Consider the following 20,021-nt stretch of genomic DNA (forward strand, 5'->3'; position numbering starts at 1 on the left):
ATCAAATGGAAAAATGGACATTATATTGTTCAAGAGAATGAAAAAAACATTTTCTTTAAAAGGTTACACTGGTCAACAACAAATTTGTTGTCTGCATTTTTTAAGCTGATTTAGGACGAATCTGATGCGCTGAATCCAAAATTATAGACCTTTTTTGTTTCTTCCAATGTGTGTTTTCTTTTGTTCAGATCATTCTTGCTTAAGATGATGCAATATCTTGTAAAATTTCTACAAATAAGAATGAATGTGTCTAATCTTGAAGCAAAAGTATTATGAGCAGTTTTGGGAAAGAGGGATGGGAGGATGGGGTTAGAGGAAGAAGAAGATTGGAGTTGGGGGAAAGGAGATGTGGAGTTGATGGAGAGGAAGATGGGGATTGGGGAGATCGGAAGATAAGGGATGGGAACAAAGAGGAAGGGGGAGGAGGGTGGTTGTGGGACAAAGAGGAAGGGGAGGAGGGTGGTGGTGGGACAAAGAGGAAGGGGGAGGAGGGTGGTGGTGGGACAAAGAGGAAGGGGGAGGGTGGTTGGGTGACAAAGAGGAAGGGGAGGAGGGTGGTTGGGGGACAAAGAGGAAGGGGGAGGAGGGTGGTTGTGGAACAAAGAGGAAGGGGAGGAGAGTGGTTGGGGGACAAATAGGAAGGCGGAGAAGAGTGGTTGGGGGACAAAGAGGAATGGGAGGTGGGTGGTTAGGGGACAAAGAGGAAGGGGAGGAGGGTGGTTAGGGGACAAAGAGGAAGGGGAGGAGGGTGGTTTGTGCACAAAGAAGAAGGGGACGAGGATAGTTGGGAGATGAAGAGGAAGGATAAGAACACATTTTCAAACACTGATGAAGGAAGAAAGCTGCTTTCATATGTTATTTGTATTTTTACAGTTCTACTCTTGCGGTTGTCTCAGTGTCAGTATTTAAAAAGGGCAGAACATTCAAATACGTTGTTTGTAAAGAGCAGTTAAAAAAATGGACAAACATTATTAAATGAGCACAGCTGAGAAAAAAATGAATATCATAAAACAAGAAGAGGGAATGAATGACTTCAACAAATTGATTGGAAAGTGAACAGGCCAAGAATTGGCAAACCTTGACAGCAGGATTTAGTATGATGAACATACAGGATTTTCTATGTGACACTCACTGCAGTTGTACATTCGGTTGAGCTGTAAGCGGTCCAGCTCGCTGATATCCAGTCTCTGTCCAATGAAGTCCATGAAAATTGGGTCCCTGGTTATTATTGTGTTGAGACCTGGTGCCGTCTGGAATGCGGTGGAGCCATAGTGCATCACGGATGAGTAGTCATACGGCACGTTCATCGAGTCAGATTCCTGCAGGGTTTTCTTTTGAAAGTTGCGCGATTTCCCTGTACGGAAAAAATAATGAAACTAGAAGGGCACTCAGAAGAGCGCATGGCATACCTCCGCCACGTAATGTCTGATGCACGATAACACATCAGGCCCAATACATTTTTGAAATATCATGCCGTTCATCGTTTTTGGCCCAATCTCTCAATGGTGAAAAATCACTTTCAAAATTTAATAATTCTCGTATCCAGATCCGGATCCGGATTCGGATCTTCACCAAAAGCAAATCAATTCATGGTGGCACATATCCAACCTGTCCAGAAAGTTTCGTCTGAATCCGTCCACAACTTTTTGAGACATCGTGCTATACATAGTTTTTAGCATCATCTCTCAAAGATGAAGAATCACTTAAAAATTCTCGTAATCGGATCCGGATTCAGATCTTCATAAAAATCTCATCGTTTCTTCCTTGTCACACCCCCCCAACCGGCCCACTAAATTCCATCCAGATCTGTCCACAACTTTTTGAGATATCCAGCACACAGACAGACAAACAGACAAACAAACAAACAAACAAACAAACAAACAGAGAGGGGTGAAAACATAACTCTCTCGACCTTCGGTGGTGGAGGTAATAAGTTTATTTTCAGAAGCCATGTCAGGACAGATCAGGTTGTTGAAAAGTGTTTAAATTATTGTTTTTTTTCAACCTCCATGAAAGGCAAAATGACAGAACACCATCAAGGAGACTTGGAGCAGGTTGAAGATGTCAGAAAAAGTAAGATGAGTCCTTGAGAACCACAATGGGTCAAACCACTCCTTCTCCCATTTTTGAATTTGCAGTGCCATGTTTAGTCATATTCCCTCATGTCTGTGCTTCAATTATAAAAATTATAAACTTGTCATTTACAGAAAGTGAACATCACTGAAGGTATTTCCGTATCATGGGATTTCATACTGGATGTGTCTCATCTGAATGTGATGAATGCAACAAAACTGAATGTGATTCCCTGGAATCTGCTCCCTCATATTTTATGACATTTCAATGATGGCAGAGTCACAAGCTATAAAGCCTTATTTGGGTGAGTGTCAGATGGTCTGGTGTTGTAATGAAGGACTCAATGAAATAAAGATAGAGAGATGTGTACATAGATGTAGATAGTTGGTAGTGAGCATCCTGCTTGACAGACTGTAAGGAATTACAGGGATAGACTGACATGTGGTTGTTGGTGGTCCTGCATGTAAGAAAAATAACAAAACATAAGACAGCAACAGAAAAGCATATCTTGAGAAGAAGGAAGGGAGTTGGTTGGCCAAAGATGGCATACATACCTGTTGCACAGTAGTTATGCAGGTAACAGCAGGTGCTTATCTATTTAACAGGTGTGCCAGTTTAGCAGAATTCCATATATGCCCTTCCGTTCCATCACATTACATGTACCTCCTCTGAAGGTTCTTTCTCTTCTCTTCCCACTGCTATTACACCCACTACCCCCTCTTGTTCTCTCCTAACTTGTTTTGCCTTTGTCAATTTTATTTTATCAATTTCACTCCACAGGCAGGAGAAATCCTTGACAACTGTTCATTTATCGATAGATAGATAAACATACAAGTGTGAAAAAACACACACACACACACACACACACACACACACACACACACACACACACACACACACACACACACACACACACACACACACACACACACACAAAAACAAACACATTTAAACACAAACACACATACACACACACACACACACACACACACTCACACATTTAAACACAAACACACATATACACACACACTCTCACACATTTAAACACAAACACACACACACACACACACACACACACACACACACACACACACACACACACACACACACACACACACGGAGGTGGATACTTTGAGACCTGAGAGGGCTCTGTTCCACCTTCTGAAACCCGCATACGGAGATAACAACCAATGATACACACGAGAGTGAGGGGGAAAAAAAAAGATTAACAAAACCAGAATGTGGCAACAGATGCTGTGAGTGGTGCTTTGTCATTTACCATGCCGAATGTTGTCCCACTGGATGGTGACATAGTCATCACGGTCAGCCCGAGACTGTTCATTCCAGATTCCAAGTGCGTGTAGTAGCTCATGCTCCACAATGGAAATGTGGTCACATCCAGAGCCAATTGAGAGTTTCTGAAGTCCTCCTTGCTTTCCCACATAGGACCAGCACCTGGAGACAGAACATGTTCCAAGGAAGTATCCCAGGAAGTATCCTGTAAAACACTCAGGTCACATTCCAATTTGACATAATCTTACTTGTATTGAGGTATGTCTGTCAGGATAGTGCAGAGGTAATCTACTTACTTTTTTATAGTTGCTAAGATAGTGTCGCGGATTCGCGCCCGCCGGCGTGCTGACGGCCACGTAACTCGAATCGCGGCACGTCGCCCACCGGACGGACAATCCAGTCGTGACCCTCTCGGACTAATGCCGGGAACCAGTCACGGGTGGACCTTTCAGTCTCACCGCGATCGTGCCAATCGGCCCCCGCGTGGGATAGGGTTGCTCGCCAAATTCGACCTACCTAAGTACCCACACGGAGGGTAGACCGGGCGATCGCACCTCGCCGCAGGTCGACTTCGGACACGGGCCACTTAAGCGACCCGTTCCGTACTATCGGGATAACCGAGCGGTGTTATTCGTTGACCTCGACGGTTCGATTAATTATCGGGCGTCTTAACCCACGACCAACCCTTTACGTGAAGCAAGATGAGGATTCAATGAAAGAAATGACGAAGCGAAGCGGGAAAACAGTTCAATAATAAGCACATTTATTTCGCGATGAACGGAAAGCACACATATACAATTCCACCAAAAGCACATGGAAAAGAAGAATACAAAAAGCAAATGCGACAATGCAGATCTAATACCGACTACGCGAGCACACGGCAACACTTATACAATTTTACTTCACAGACGGCGCCGACAACACACATTCCCAAAGCAAAAGAAAAGAGAACCACCCTCCAGGATGAGGGGGTAGGCGGGCCTGGGGCCGAGACCGTGTCGGGCCTACCCGTCTGATGATGAGACGTGGAGCGGCGGTGGTGCCTCAATTCCGCGGGCCTCGCGGACAGTGTCTGGTAGGGGGTGGGAAGGGGGCCCCCTTTTGTCGCACTATCTCAGCGCGGGGGGAAACAGGAGGGGGTTGCTGATGCTCGGGGAAAGGAGGATTTCACAAAATCGCGGGTCTCGCGACGAGCGTCTCCACCACGACCTCGGTCGCGCCGCCGGCCTTTCTCTCCGCAGTTCCCCGAATCCGACGCGAGCACCCCCTCGTCCGCCTTCGCCTTCGCCTCCTCTCCACAGCTCCGTCCTCTTCACTCCGACTCCGCGAACTCCCAACTGCGAACTGCCACTTCAACTCAACTCTTCCTCCGCTTCCAACTCAACTCTTCCTCCTGCGAACTGAACTCTTCTTGTCTGACGAACTGAACTGCCTCGACTGACGAACGCGGCCCCTTATATCCCCCGTGGCCTCGCTCCTTCATCTTTGACCCTCTGCCTCCGACCTTTCACCTCTCTTGCTCGCTCCCCATTGGCCCGAGGAAAAGTGGGCGTGAATGCTTTTTGATCCATGAATTTGCATATAGCGACCGCCCTCCAACGCCCTGGAGGCGGGGCCAAATCGCCCCTCGCTCACCGATTGGACGGAACAAAAGTGGGCGTGAGTCGTTTTTGATCCGTTTTTCTGCGGAAAGTCCGCGATGCTTTTGAACACGCTGCTCGGTGCGCGCTCTACACGAGTCCAGCATCGGTGCCCACGAGTGGCGCGAGATGACGGTGATGCGATGGTGGCGAGTTGTGACGGTAAAGGTCGTGGCGGTTGTGGTGAAGCGGCGTTGTGGTTGGTGGTTGTTGTTGTGATGGCTGTTGAGACGTGGTTGGTGGTGGTAATAATGGCGGTTGGTCCAAAATAAAGATAGTAAAAGAAAAACGGCTATCCTGAAGAGTCGCAGCCCTCATGAATGACATTTATTCCCTCGAGACAACGGGTTTGGGCCTAACTACACATATACTTACCGAGATATCTCACCTAAGGGACCTGAATGGTGGTTTGCGAATTTGGTCAACCACAACACTACCCCCTCCCCATTTTACAGACTCGTCCCGAGTCGTCAAATTTTCGTGTGCCATCATGTGTAGTTTTCCCCTAGTACATTTTACCTACGGATCCCTGAGTGCGACATTCATGGTATTCGTGTCCCCAAAATAAATAACCTAAGGGCTGAGTAACTACCTAAACAAACTCACTCACACGGACGACTTAAATAAAATTGCCGGCGCTAAGACAAACATGCCGGGGGCGCACTCATATTTACAGTACATCTTAACCTTAACTTACAAATTTTACACTAAACCATGGCCCAGGATCAATGAACTCTGCAAAAGAAAAGCAGTTAGCAGGGAGCCAGGCTGCTCGCATGCAGTCTCTGGCTCAAAACAATGCAGGTGACAGGGAACGTGGCTGGCTGCTCACACGCAGTCCAAGGCCTTCCCTTTTGAACTGAACGCAGTGAACCACAACGGTGCATGGGCTGCACAAACGTAGTCTCCGTGCCAGCTCAAGTGGCACACGCAATGAACACAACGAATGGATGGATGAATGGTTTGAACTGAACGCAGTGAACCACAACGGTGCATGGGTGAACGGTGCATGGGCTGCACAAATGCAGTCTCCGTGCCAGCTCAAGTGGCACACGCAATGAACACTACAAATGGATGGGTGAATGGATGGACGCAAACACGGTGCACGGGCCGCCACTGCAGGCCCGTGTTGTAGCTGCCAACAGGGCAGTTCTCGCAGCTTGCAAACTGTTGCCTTGCGGATCCTGGCGCACATGGAAATGAACAGGGGGGGGGGGGGGAAAGCAAAATTGAGCGGGGCTGGTGAACGTGGGCAGTGGGCATGGCATGGCAAAGGCAGCAGGCAAACACAGCCCGCAGAAGAAGGCCGCTGCAGGCAAACACAGCCGGCAGATGAACTGGCCGGCACAGGCCTTGAAGAAAAACAGCCAGCAGATGAACTGGCCGGCACAGGCCTTGCAGCACAGCAGCTGCAGACGATCCAGCCGGCACAGGCCTTGCAGCACAGCAGCTGCAGATGAAGTGGGCCGGCCTTTGCCTTGCAGCAACGCAGCCAACAGATGAAGCTGGCCAGCCTTTGCCGTTCAGTGGAGGTTGGTGGAAGGAGTGCGGTGGTGCTGGCCACTTGGAAGGCGGGCTCGGACCTACCTACCTGTCTCCCTCCCACCTATCGCCTTTGCCTGTCACTGTACATACCCACTCCCTTAATTTGTCAAACCCCAATTTAGCCCCAACTTATTTTTTATTTTTTATTTTTATGTTTACTTCCCCTCTATAAATCGTCCCCTAACCCCCTTTATCGTCTTTGTTCGGCTAACCTATCCTGTCACCGAGCCTACTCCCAACCCCTACGTTCCCTTCCCGGAGGGGAATAAGGGAGAGCTAGCGTCCTGTGTCGAGGCCCAATCCAAGCCTCAGAATGGCCTCCCCAGAGTTCGGCGATCTATAACCAAAGTGGGTCCAGCGGCCCACAACGACAGCGAGGGGATGGATGGTGCAGAGGGGTACATCTCCTAATCTACCCTAACCATTTAACTGTTAAACTACCCCGGGGCTTTCAACAAGCGCCTCTCGCTTAAACTATTGGTTCTAACAACCCAGATTCCCGTCGCCTGTGTTGGTGTCCTCACAATTTCGGGCCTCGCCCCCCCAATTTTCTCTCCGTGCCCTCACACGGTCTCCTGGCTGGGACACGTGGCTCCCTTTGGCAGGCACGACCCTCTGCCGAATCTCCCGCTATGGCACCCACGGGCACTACACTGCCTCCGAGCCTACCAGCTCCCTAACACCGGGGAGTGCCCCCCATGGCACCTCCCCTGAAACGCACACGTGGCAGGCTGGCCTCCCAGGCCCCTTTCCGAGGGTCACCCGTGCCCACAACACTGCCCACGCGGCTAACGGCGCCCCGGGCCCCCGCACCAAGCAGGCGCACCCGTGCCCACTACGCTATCCCGGCCCCCCATGGGCCCTTGGCCTACCACGGCCGACTAGCCTGGTGCCCGGGGTACCCACTCAGCGATACTCACCTTTCGCAGCCACGCTCCCAAGCCCGTCAACAGGGCTCCTGCACCCCTCCAAATGGGTTTCGAGCCTACATTCCCACCAACAGCAAAACGACCTCCATTTTTGTCAATTTGACTAACCCAGCTAACTCACTCTACACTGACCCCGGGGGTCCCTTGGGCGGGAGTCACTCCTCCCCCCAATCACTCATCGCACCATGCATTCCCCATTCGCTCCACTCACACAGACCCGCTGGCCTCACTCACTCACCAAGCACATGCTTCCACTTCACTCACCAACAACTCTTCAACACACACACCACTGAACTCTGCCATCCTCCTAACTACATCCCCTAACTAACTCGTGCTCCCACGTCGTCCCTTAAACTATAGCACGTTCCTTTTAACACTACGTCGCTAAACTACATCCCCGCTACACATTCACTGTCTGTCACCGTCCTCAAACAATCCCATAAATCCATTTCCCAACCTAAATCTGGCTACAATCCCTCTAACTAATCCATTCCACGGACTCCATGAGGACTTACCCCTGCCCCATGAAGTCGGTCTAACTAAGCTAACCCTTCCCCCTAACTAGTTTCCTTCCTGTGCCCAGGGTCAAGGGGGTCTTCCACCCCTTGCCCAGGAATCCTGTGCACCCGAAAGTGAGGCTTGCTGTTTTTTTTTGTTTTTTTTTCGAATTGCGCAGCACCAGCGCGGCAACTCAGAGCTCGCGCACTTTGCACCTGCCCGTGACGTCATGCAGCTGCACATGTTCCACGTCCCTCCTTGGACGGTACCATCCGGCAGGGATACCCCTCCTGCCGGATTCCAACCCCACGTGCAGCCATGACGTCACCGTGCGCAGAAAAAAAAAACAAGCCCCACGTCTCGAGGGGTTCCCCACGCGAACACATGTGCTTTGCCCGTTGGAGCTTAACACACACGATCGCGTGGAGAACCCGTCCGGTCCAAATCCATTATCCTGCCTAAACTTTGTCCGTCCGCGGGATCGGCAAATCCACCGCGTGCGTTTCCGGACCGGGACTTCACTCTCGCAAGCGAGCACGTGGTGGTCTCGTGCGTTGCACAGCACGGACCTCGTGCTCACTGCTGGGTGAACCCGGCACGGTCCCCGAAACAACTACAGCCGCTACTCGGCTTTCTTTACTCACATGTCGTCGTCGTCGCCATTCCACACACGCACTCCCGCGTGTTACGACACTCACACTCCATTCCATCACATTCACCCCGGGAGACGCGGCTGCGTGCTCCCGCATGCCAACCGACATCTCCCTCACATACCGCTCTCTCACACACACGGTCTCCCTTGCATACAGCGACCTTGCACACGGCCGTTCACTCACGCGTGCCTCACTACTCACACAAACCATACTACTTACACACGGGGTCGCCTCCACACACGGGGACGCACTCACGCCTTGCACCACACACACAGGGACAACCACACTGGGGATTCGTGTCCCCACAAGGGTCTCCGGGGCCTCTATACCCCCCAAGCTCTCCGTGCACCCGTTCGCAGCACTCCTCCCCTCGACCTCGCAAAGCACGACCGAACTCACCTGGTCGTGACTCGCCTCAAGGGGGCATACTCCCTCCCCTCGTTCCTGGAGGAGGCCATCCAGCTGCTCGCACTGGGCCTCCACCCAGTCAGCCAGCTCCCCCTCATGGTCCTCCACTACCTCTGTGTGTGTGTGTGTGTGCGTCACTAACCTTGTCCAATTCACCCTCTATCTCCCGTGTCTCTATACATTTTATTCTTTCTGTCGTCTCCTCTTGTCTATTGGTCTCTGCTTCTTTCTGGCGTCTTTCCCTTATCTTTATGTAGGTCAACCTTGCTTTCTCCTTCAGTCGCTCCCGTCCTTCCCTGTTTTTCACTCCTTGCTCTTTCACGATCTCTGCGTACCTCATCCTTGCTTTCCGTCTTAATTGTTCTCTTCTCTCCCTCGCAATTCCTTTCACCTCGTCTCTTGTCTCCCGTGTCTCTATACATTTTCTCTCCTTGTTCCTTATTTCTGTCTCTTCCTGGTTCCTTCCCATCTGAGTCGTTCTTTCTCTCTGAGCCCCATTAGCTGTTCGTTCTCCCTCCGGAGCTCCTCAATCTCCGTTGACTCCAGTTTCGCTCTCCGTTTTAGTTGTTCAATTTCACACTCATATAGTTATTGTTTTCTCTCCCACTGTTCCTCCTGCTCTTTGTTTTCCAATCTCATTGTTTCTTTCAATTGGCTCATTTCCTTCCTGTGTTTCATTCGCTGTTCTCTCACTACTCTTCCTCGTTTCCTCTCCTGTCCTTCCTTCTCCAGTTTCATGGTTTTCTTCATTTGGTTAATCTCCTTTTTGTGTTTCATTTGCTGCTGTCTAATTACTCTTCCTCGTTTCCTCTCCTGTCTTTCCTTATCCAGTTTCATGGTTTTCTTCATTTGGTTCATCTCCATTTTGTGTTTCATTCGCTGTTCTTTGTCTATCTCCTCGTACTCCAGCCTCAGCTTTTCTTTCAATTGGTCAACCTCAGATTCATGTTCTTTTTGTTTTCTATTCCATTGTTCCTCTCGTTCTTCTCTCTCCAATCTCCTTGTGTCCTTCAATCTCCTGATTTCTCCTTCCTGCTTCATTCCTTGCTCCTTCAACTTCTCCTCGTATTCCAACCTATTTTTTTCCTTTTGTCGTTCAGTTTCAAATTCATACACTTTCAGTTTTTTATTCCACTGTCTCTCTTGTTCCTCATTCTGCAATCTCGTTATTTCTTTCAGTTGGCTGACTTCCTTCTCCTGTCTGATTTGTTCTTCCTTCATTACTCTTTTTGCATCTCATTCTGCAATCTCGTGGTTTCCTTCAGTTGGCTGATTTCCTTCTCCTGTCTCATTCCTTGTTCTTTCAGTACCCTTTCTTGTTCCTCATTCTGCAATCTCGTTATTTCTTTCAGTTGGCTGACTTCCTTCTCCTGTCTGATTCGTTCTTCCATCATTACTCTTTCTTGCATCTCATTCTGCAATCTCGTGGTTTCCTTCAGTTGGCTGATTTCCTTCTCCTGTCTCATTCCTTGTTCTTTCAGTACTCTTTCTTGTTCCTCATTCTTTAATCTGGCCTTCGCTTCCAGCTGTTCGATCTGTACTGTGTGGTTTCTTAATGTTTCATTCTCTGTTGTCGTTCTTTCTTCTCTCACCATCCTCAACTCGTTTTGTAATTCCCTCTCTTTGTTCTGGTGTTTCTGTAACTCAGAAGCTTTCTTTTCCAATTCCTTTCTCATCTCCGCACACTCCGACTTTGCTTTGGCTTCGAATTGTTCAATCTGCTCAGTGTGGTTCCTTAACGTTTCATTCTCTGTTTTCTTCCTTTCCTCTTTTAACATCCTCAGTTCGTCTTGTAATCCTCTTTCTTTGTTTTCGTGTTTCAGTATCTCAGAAGTTTTTGTTTCCAATTCCTTTCCCAATTTGCGTGCTTCTTCACTCATTTCATCTCTTCTTTCCACTGCTTCCCTCCTCAATTCGTCCCTTTTTTTTACTGTATTCATTTAGTTTTTTCTGCCATTCCTTTCCCATTCTAATCTCCCCTTCCAGGATTTCTCTTTTAAACTGGCTTGCCCTTACCTCTCGCTTCAGTAGTTCCAATTCCCCATCTTGTTCGCGTTTTTCCTTTTCGAGCTTTGTTTTCCTTTCTCCTTCCTCCCTCAATTCTCCCTGCAGTTCTTCGAACTGTTCTGACTTTTCCAGCAATTCCTCCGCCCTTTCCTCGAGCTGTCTCTCTCCTCTTTTTATCTTCCATTCTAGGCTTTCTCTTTCCTGATTGCCTGTTCTTATCTCTTCCTTCAATTGTTCCAACTCCCCATCGTGTTCACATTTTTTCTCCTCCAACTGTATTTCCCTCACTCTCTCCTCCAGTTCTTTGAACCGCCTTGCTTGCTCCAATAATTTTTCCATTAATTGTTTTACTTCCAAGTCGTGCTCCTTTTGTTTCTTTTCGAGCTCGGTTTTCCATTCTTCCTCCCATTGTTTCCTTTCCTGGGAGATACCAATCTGCTGTTCCTCTATTCTTTTGTTCAGTTTGCTCTTCGCATATTCCAACTGACGGGTATAAAACACTACCAAATTCTTTTTCCCACGTAATTTGTCGACTCTATTGGCCAAGTCATGTTTTTGCCACCGAATTCGTTCCAGTAAATCGTCCAATCGCTGTGTCCCCCCGTACACGTAATTTTTCTGAAGCGCATCTGCGTGCCGTTGTGACTCGTCCACTCCACGTTGCACCTCCTCGATATATTCTTCATAACGCTTCACCTTTTCCAAGACATCCCCCAATTGTGCCTGAAGCCTGCCAATGCTCGCATAGTCATCCTGCCACGCCTGCCATGGCACATGCCGTGACCACGTGCCTTGAACCGGTGACTGGGAGCTCACGCCTCGTGCTGTGCCATTAATATCAGCCCGCTCCGTGCTGCCATTGTGCGACTCCGTTTGCCGGCAAAGTTCGTGCTCAAGCCGCTCCCACTGACCACAGTTAGTGGTGGGGTTATAATTATAAAAAGAACCGACCTGGGCCATGGATCCTACATGACGACACATACCTAATACCCCCGGCTCCTGCTCGCCTTGAGACGCCATCTTGCTTCCCTTAAAGGGTTAATTTAGCTCGCTCGTAATTTGGAGGGAATCGGGGGTCGCTCCTCTCACCCCTGGACCGATTCCCGCGAATTTAGCCGGAGACAGGAGAGCCCGTTTTCCCGTTCTCCGATACCAGTGCCGCGAGGAGGGCGATGAGTTTGTATCGCACGACCTGACACCAGTGTCGCCGATTCGCGCCCGCCGGCGTGCTGACGGCCACGTAACTCGAATCGCGGCACGTCGCCCACCGGACGGACAATCCAGTCGTGACCCTCTCGGACTAACGCCGGGAACCAGTCATGGGTGGACCTTTCGGTCTCACCGCGATCGTGCCAATCGGCCCCCGCGTGGGATAGGGTTGCTCGCCAAATTCGACCTACCTAAGTACCCACACGGAGGGTAGACCGGGCGATCGCACCTCGCCGCAGGTCGACTTCGGACACGGGCCACTTAAGCGACCCGTTCCGTACTATCGGGATAACCGAGCGGTGTTATTCGTCGACCTCGACAGTTCGATTAATTATCGGGCGTCTTAACCCACGACCAACCCTTTACGTGAAGCAAGATGAGGATTCAATGAAAGAAATGACGAAGCGAAGCGGGAAAACAGTTCAATAATAAGCACATTTATTTCGCGATGAACGGAAAGCACACATATACAATTCCACCAAAAGCACATGGAAAAGAAGAAGACAAAAAGCAAATGCGACAATGCAGATCTAATACCGACTACACGAGCACACGGCAACACTTATACAATTTTACTTCACAGACGGCGCCGACAACACACATTCCCAAAGCAAAAGAAAAGAGAACCACCCTCCAGGATGAGGGGGTAGGCAGGCCTGGGGCCGAGACCGTGTCGGGCCTACCCGTCTGATGATGAGACGCGGAGCGGCGGTGGTGCCTCAATTCCGCGGGCCTCGCGGACAGTGTCTGGTAGGGGGTGGGAAGGGGGCCCCCTTTTGTCGCACTATCTCAGCGCGGGGGGGGGGAAACAGGAGGGGGTTGCTGATGCTCGGGGAAAGGAGGATTTCACAAAATCGCGGGTCCCGCGACGAGCGTCTCCACCACGACCTCGGTCGCGCCGCCGGCCTTTCTCTCCGCAGTTCCCCGAATCCGACGCGAGCACCCCCTCGTCCGCCTTCGCCGCCTCTCCACAGCTCCGTCCTCTTCACTCCGACTCCGCGAACTCCCAACTGCGAACTGCCACTTCAACTCAACTCTTCCTCCGCTTCCAACTCAACTCTTCCTCCTGCGAACTGAACTCTTCTTGTCTGACGAACTGAACTGCCTCGACTGACGAACGCGGCCCCTTATATCCCCCGTGGCCTCGCTCCTTCATCTTTGACCCTCTGCCTCCGACCTTTCACCTCTCTTGCTCACTCCCCATTGGCCCGAGGAAAAGTGGGCGTGAATGCTTTTTGATCCATGAATTTGCATATAGCGACCGCCCTCCAACGCCCTGGAGGCGGGGCCAAATCGCCCCTCGCTCACCGATTGGACGGAACAAAAGTGGGCGTGAGTCGTTTTTGATCCGTTTTTCTGCGGAAAGTCCGCGATGCTTTTGAACACGCTGCTCGGTGCGCGCTCTACACGAGTCCAGCATCGGTGCCCACGAGTGGCGCGAGATGACGGTGATGCGATGGTGGCGAGTTGTGACGGTAAAGGTCGTGGCGGTTGTGGTGAAGCGGCGTTGTGGTTGGTGGTTGTTGTTGTGATGGCTGTTGAGACGTGGTTGGTGGTGGTAATAATGGCGGTTGGTCCAAAATAAAGATAGTAAAAGAAAAACGGCTATCCTGAAGAGTCGCAGCCCTCATGAATGACATTTATTCCCTCCAGACAACGGGTTTGGGCCTAACTACACATATACTTACCGAGATATCTCACCTAAGGGACCTGAATGGTGGTTTGCGAATTTGGTCAACCACAACAATAGTTTCTCTCACACATGGTAATGACCAACATTCGATCACACGTTTCCGATTCCTACTCGACAGCAATTTGCTCTCACAAAAGGATTGGGTGGCCATCTCGAGACCTTCTGATATTGAATCGTCCTGGGAGTCCTTTCACAAAAGCCTAGTTTCTCTCATGCACACGTTTATCTCATCACATCTGTCACTCTCCTTGCTATCATCTCAGCCTGTTGGAATGTTGGCAAAGCTATTGTGAATCATGTTGAGTCATGTTGGCAAGGCTATTGTGTTCAAACAGCTTGCTTTATTAACATGGATAATTTGACTGAGGGCAACTTTAAGACACGATAGTAGATTGCAACAAGTGTGTGCCCATTCTTAGGCAAGTCAGAAAACATCACCTTACATATCGTCAGGCGAAACTCATTAACCAGTCTCCTTCTTCCAAGTCACGGTAGCACCTTGTCAAGTCCATTTATTGTGTATGCTCCCCTCATCTGCTCCCTTAACTCAAATGACATCACTGCCGACCCTGCTCGAGCTCAACCAGAATGTCTCATTTCGTGTACCTCATTTCCCTCCAAAATACATGCAAGGCTAAAAAGGAGGCGGTGGAAGACAGAGACCACCAAACTCGCCATGATGGCAAGGTGATAGGCCCAGAGATTCGGCTTCACCACAAGAAATTCCATTGACCTTGAAGGCATTGGAATTGAGGGAAGTGGTTGAGAGGAAGCAGACTCCAAAGATAGACTTGCCAACTTGCCACCAGGTTTTAGAGGAGGGACACCGGTTTGAAAGATCAGTGTTGAGGTTGGATAGATGCTGTTTCTGTCTCTCCTGAGAGCGGACACCCACTTGTTGTGGGCTTTGTGGAATGAACTGAGATTGCCTTCGGTCAGATTTGCCTTCCAGGAAGTGAAGGCAAGTTGTTTCAAAGCAACTGCCCCACCACATGATTCATTGTACAATGGGTGGGAGGATGGGTATGATAACTAAAGATGAGATGGGATGAATATTGTGCATAAAGGGAGAGCAGGTGTCTGTGGAAGAATTCCCAGGCTGAGTTAATATCATGGGTGGTAGAGATATAGCAGACCAGTCCTGAAGTGCAATGGCTGCTTGCAGTGCCTGCCAGTTTGCCTGAGTGCACTCCCAGACTCGCCGGTGCTGAAGCTGTTCTCTGATAATGGCTCGGTCACATGCATGAAGCAAAAACATACCTACTGCTTATAATTTAAAACACCTCATTGCACTGGAAAACGTGGGGACAGGAATACGTTCTGTAAATGGTGGGGACTTGTAATACCCTCCCCCACCTGGGGGCAGTGCTATACGATACACATTTACATGGAGAATTTGCGCCCCTTCCCCCCCCCCTTTCTCCCCAAAACCACCGGCAAAGATAAAAACACCCCTATACATTAATTGGGGTCATGCTGATCCTATGTAGCAAGTCCGGATGTAATTGGGTCAGAACTGTAGGAGGAGTAGTGCGACAAACAAACAAACACAAACACTGGTCCGTGAATTATCATAAGGATCATTTTTAGATCCTCTTGGAGGATCTCTAAGTCTTACTCACGTTGTTGTTGTTGTTCTTCTTCTTGTGGACTTTTTTGCTTCACAGCCTACAGTTTTCATCGAAACTTCCTGAAACTTGGCAGATATATGTAAAAATACCCTGCGCAGACAGTCACCATCTCCGATTTTGAAAATTCCTCCAAGAAAAAAGTTATGACGTCATAATATCGCTGCTAATGGAAATCGCCTATACCATTATCTCCGAAACTAGGCAAGCTGTTTGAATTTTGTTTGCGGGAATCAAGCCGGGCATTAGCACAGATAATTTATCGCAAACCTGATACATCACAATGACGTCATATTCGTTTTTATGACGTCATCATTAAGAGGACGAGGATCTTAGCTCATTTGAGCTTGTTAAGTCTCCTTGTTGCATTCCCTAATTTGTTTAACTTTATTGAGTGTTGGAATTTTCTTTATCAAATGGGAAAAAAAAATATTGTCTTGTAAATTATTTTAATAAAGGTCCTGCAGTCCCACTTTCCTGTTGTCACTGATGATACCATGCAGGCTTTTGTGTTTTCACCTAACCTCATTTCGATGTCCTCAGGATACATTTAGCTGTTTCAATGGCTCAGCCAGAAGATAAAATATGTGACGTTGTGATGTCCCCAAGATGATTATGGGAGTAACAGCAATGGCTTCATTGACATGGATCAGTGAACATAATGTTTGCAAACAGGATAATGGACTGGGGAGCAACTATTGTGGTAAAGATTATAAATATATCTCTTGGCGTTTGTAAAATTTCTCAATAACTTCGATAACATTCCATACCCAGAGTATTTCACCACAGAAAGGTAATCCTGTTCACCTGTCCAGGGTACAAAGTCAATGCAAGATTTGAGACGAAACATGTCAAATGCTTGCAGAATGACTCCCATGGCATTGTGATCTGCAAAATGAACATATGGTTTCAACATCAGCTTGTACACCAGGTTACAACATCCAGCCCCATTTCCACCACCACAATGGAACATAAACACCACTTGAAACACACAAAGTTGAGATTTTATCAATTTTAACGTTTAAAAAATAATTCATGCAGATCTACCAAGTTCACTTGATAAATGAAAATGAAATACATTACAAACTATAACATTCATACATGGAAGAGTCATTTGTCATTGTTGAAATCTCACAAAATGTGCATATTACAGTCACGTGGTGTAACCACTCCCCCCTTCCTGCTTTGGAGGGTATTTAACACCTGGTGTCTGTCTCTGTGTCTCTGTGTCTCTCTCTGTCTCTCTCTGTCTCTCTCTGTCTCTCTCTGTCTCTCTCTGTCTCTCTCTGTCTCTCTCTGTCTCTCTCTGTCTCTCTCTGTCTCTCTCTGTCTCTCTCTGTGTCTCTCTCTCTCTCTCTCTCTCTCTCTCTCTCTCTCTCTCTCTCTCTCTCTCTCTCTCTCTCTCTCTCTCTCTCTCTCTCTCTCTCTCTCTCTCTCTCTCTCTCTCTCTCGTGCAGCATGTGGCTGCTGGTTGCATCATTGGTTGGGACGCGGCTATGCCGCTGATGCAGTGTCCCCTGACCAGTACACTGGTGCTCACTTTGCCGACCTCGGAAGGATGACAGGCTGAGTCAACCTCCTGGTGTATTTAATTCAGTGGCCAACGGAGCTTGAACGCAGGACCCTAGGATCCCAAGCCGCCACCCTAACCACTTAGCCAACACCAGGCTTGCAACACCTGATACATGATGACTGTGCAGTCTCAAATGAAAAACATTGACTTGACACCTACCTGCTGGTCAGCTATACCAGTTGGTGGTGTCTTCATATTTTAACATGACAAGTGGGCCCATTCGTCCGATGAACCAAATTTAACATTGGTCTTCACAGCCTTGTTGCATACCCGCCTGCTGTAGTGCTTGAGCATTAGCTTTCCTTTCACTAAGCCCACTTGTGCTTGCGGCCAGCGCCAGGATTATATGTTCGTTATTATTATTGCCATATGATACTGCTCTTCTTATTGTTGTTGCAAATATAATTAGTTTTAATTGGTTTATACTATGTTACAATGTTGTCAATGCTTTTGTTATTTATTTTGCAATTAGAATGCCATGCCGTGTTAAGCTGCTTTATTTGCCTTAACATGGCGTGCGTTTAAAACATGGGAATTGTAACGGATATTTTTGGTCGTTATGTAGCTTAATCAACTCAGGAGGTCATGACGATCATTTTGGTGTGTCACATTCCATATCAGAACGCTCTTGCAGAATTCCACAAAAAACATGACTCTCACACACACACACACACACACACACACACACACACACACACACACACACACACACACACACACACACACACACACACACACACACACACACACACACACACACACACACACACACACACCTCATCCATTCATAGTAGAGTTTCAAATGGTCCACAGGGTCTTCAGGGTCTTTTACTTCCTCTGGGTCTTTTGGGTCCTCGGGGTCTTTGGTTTTCGGAATCTTTTGGGTTTTTGGAACTTTTGAGTCTTTTAGGTCCTCTGGGACTTTTGGGTTATTTTGGGTCCTTAGGAACTTTTGCATGTTCTGGGTCCTCGGGAACTTTTGGATCTTTGGGCTCTTTTCGGTCCTTGGGGACTTTTGGGTCATCTGGGTCTTCTGGATCTTTTCGGTCATTGGGGACTTGTGGTTCTTCCTTGTCTTTTGAATACTTGGAGTCTTTTCGATTCTCTGGGTCTTTTGGAACCTCAGGGTCTGTGGGGTCTTTTGTATTCTCGGGTCTTTTTGGTCTTCGGGTTCTTCTGGCACTTTTTGCTCCTCGGGGACTTTTGGGTCATCTGGGTCTTTTGGGTCATCTGAGTCTTTGGGCTCTTTTAGGTCCTCGGGATATTTTGGGGTCTTAAGGGTCTCGGGAGCCTAAAGGGCCTTGGGGGCCTTAAAGGGTCTTTAAAGGTCGATTTGTCTTGTCTGGACAACAACAAATTGTCTGGACTTGACCCCAGTGAGGCCCCAGAGACCCCCAAAGTTTAAAATCACCCATTTTTGAAATGTCATTAAATGAAAACAATACTTTGATGAAATTCAATGAAACTCAACACCTTAATAACTCTCCACTTGATGTTTATACTTTGAAAATTTTGATGACGTAGGTCACGTGGTATGGCGGCCATATTGGATTTTCTCCAAAACCTAAAAACATCTTCTTCTCCAGAAGGGGTAATACGACAGCCTCAAACTTTTGCACACATTTGCGAGGTTCCATTGGAATGTTAAGTTGTTAATTTCGTCCAAATCGTTGCATAATTTATATGATTAAAATGATGCCGATTCGCCTCATTAAATATGCCAAATATGCAAATGAGAGTTGAAAAAATTTAATGACAGATTCTGATAGGCCTTGAAGAGGGGATTCCAAATATGTTTACACTATGTCTGTATTTTACCCCAGTGAGGCACCAGAGCCGCCCAAAGTTGAAAATCACCCATTTTTGACATGTCGTAAAATGAAAACCAAAGAAGATAGACAAAAAGTGACCACACATTCTGGAAGATATTTTAACGTTCTACAAGTTCTCCATTTACATTAATATGCAACTGTGGAGTTATTGAATTTTTTGGGGGACTTGAAAATTTGTCCAGCCTCGATTTGTCCAATGTGAAGTTTCTTTCTCTATCATGTATTGCTATGGGCTTTTCAATCCTTCATTGATATAACATGAGGGACCCCGTAGCTGGGCCCCATTGCAGACTTGAACTAACTTTCTAACTCGGAAAACCCATATCATGTGACAGGGTGATAGTGTTGAAATTTGTTAAAATGGAGGCACGCCTTGAAGCCCGGGATTACTGGTTTACCAGTTTTAATTTTTTTTAAATTCATTCATGTCTTAAAATAGCCTTGTTTTTCACATTTTCCCGATGACATAAAAAGGTGACATACCAAGACTGCTGTCCAAATGATAAGGGATGACGTTGGTCCAATGCATGGTTTTATTTCGGATTGCACTTCTGTGCTTCCCATCCTGGAAATAGCACACAGAACATTAAGGAAAAATCCTCCTTAGAACAAGGTTCTTCTCGAACCCTGTTCTCTTGCAGCACGACGTTCTTCTACAATGTTGTATTTAAAGTATTCTTCAAAAACAAACATCTAAAAATTATATTACAGTCAAATTACTAGTCCAAAACGGGGGCTTATGGATTTGGTTTTGATTTTCATGTTCGTGCGTGCAACCATGCGTCCGCAAACAGATGTTTGAAACGTATGGACCGATTTTATTTGTACTTGGCAAAAAGACAACACGTGATGGTGTACATATGCACGTCATTTTTTTTTAACATCAGATCCAAGATGGCCGACTAGCAGCCATTTTAGTTGAACAAAAACCCGATGTTGAACATGTTCTTGACCATACATTTACCGATGTTATTCAATCTTGGCACACAGATAAAGAATGATGGCTTACATATACACGTCATTTTTTTGTCGAGATCAGA

At 47.7% G+C, this 20,021-nt stretch overlaps 1 protein-coding gene across 1 annotated transcript in view; it reads right to left on the reverse strand.

Annotated features, from left to right (window-relative positions):
* Nucleotides 1–20,021, reverse strand: part of LOC147019851 (meprin A subunit beta-like) — a 70,029-nt gene that overhangs the window by 25,247 nt on the left and 24,761 nt on the right. The window contains exons 5-8 of the mRNA XM_085894624.1: nt 19,465–19,546; nt 16,347–16,464; nt 3,353–3,528; nt 1,133–1,354 (exon numbers count right to left, since the gene is read on the reverse strand). Of these exons, the coding sequence (XP_085750750.1) occupies nt 1,133–1,354; nt 3,353–3,528; nt 16,347–16,464; nt 19,465–19,546 (598 nt within the window). The remainder of the gene's footprint in view (nt 1–1,132; nt 1,355–3,352; nt 3,529–16,346; nt 16,465–19,464; nt 19,547–20,021) is intronic.

This window comes from Eptatretus burgeri, chromosome 9 (assembly GCF_056783735.1).
Source record: "Eptatretus burgeri isolate ZD-2024b chromosome 9, Ebu_testis_v1, whole genome shotgun sequence".
NCBI lineage: Eukaryota > Metazoa > Chordata > Myxini > Myxiniformes > Myxinidae > Eptatretus > Eptatretus burgeri.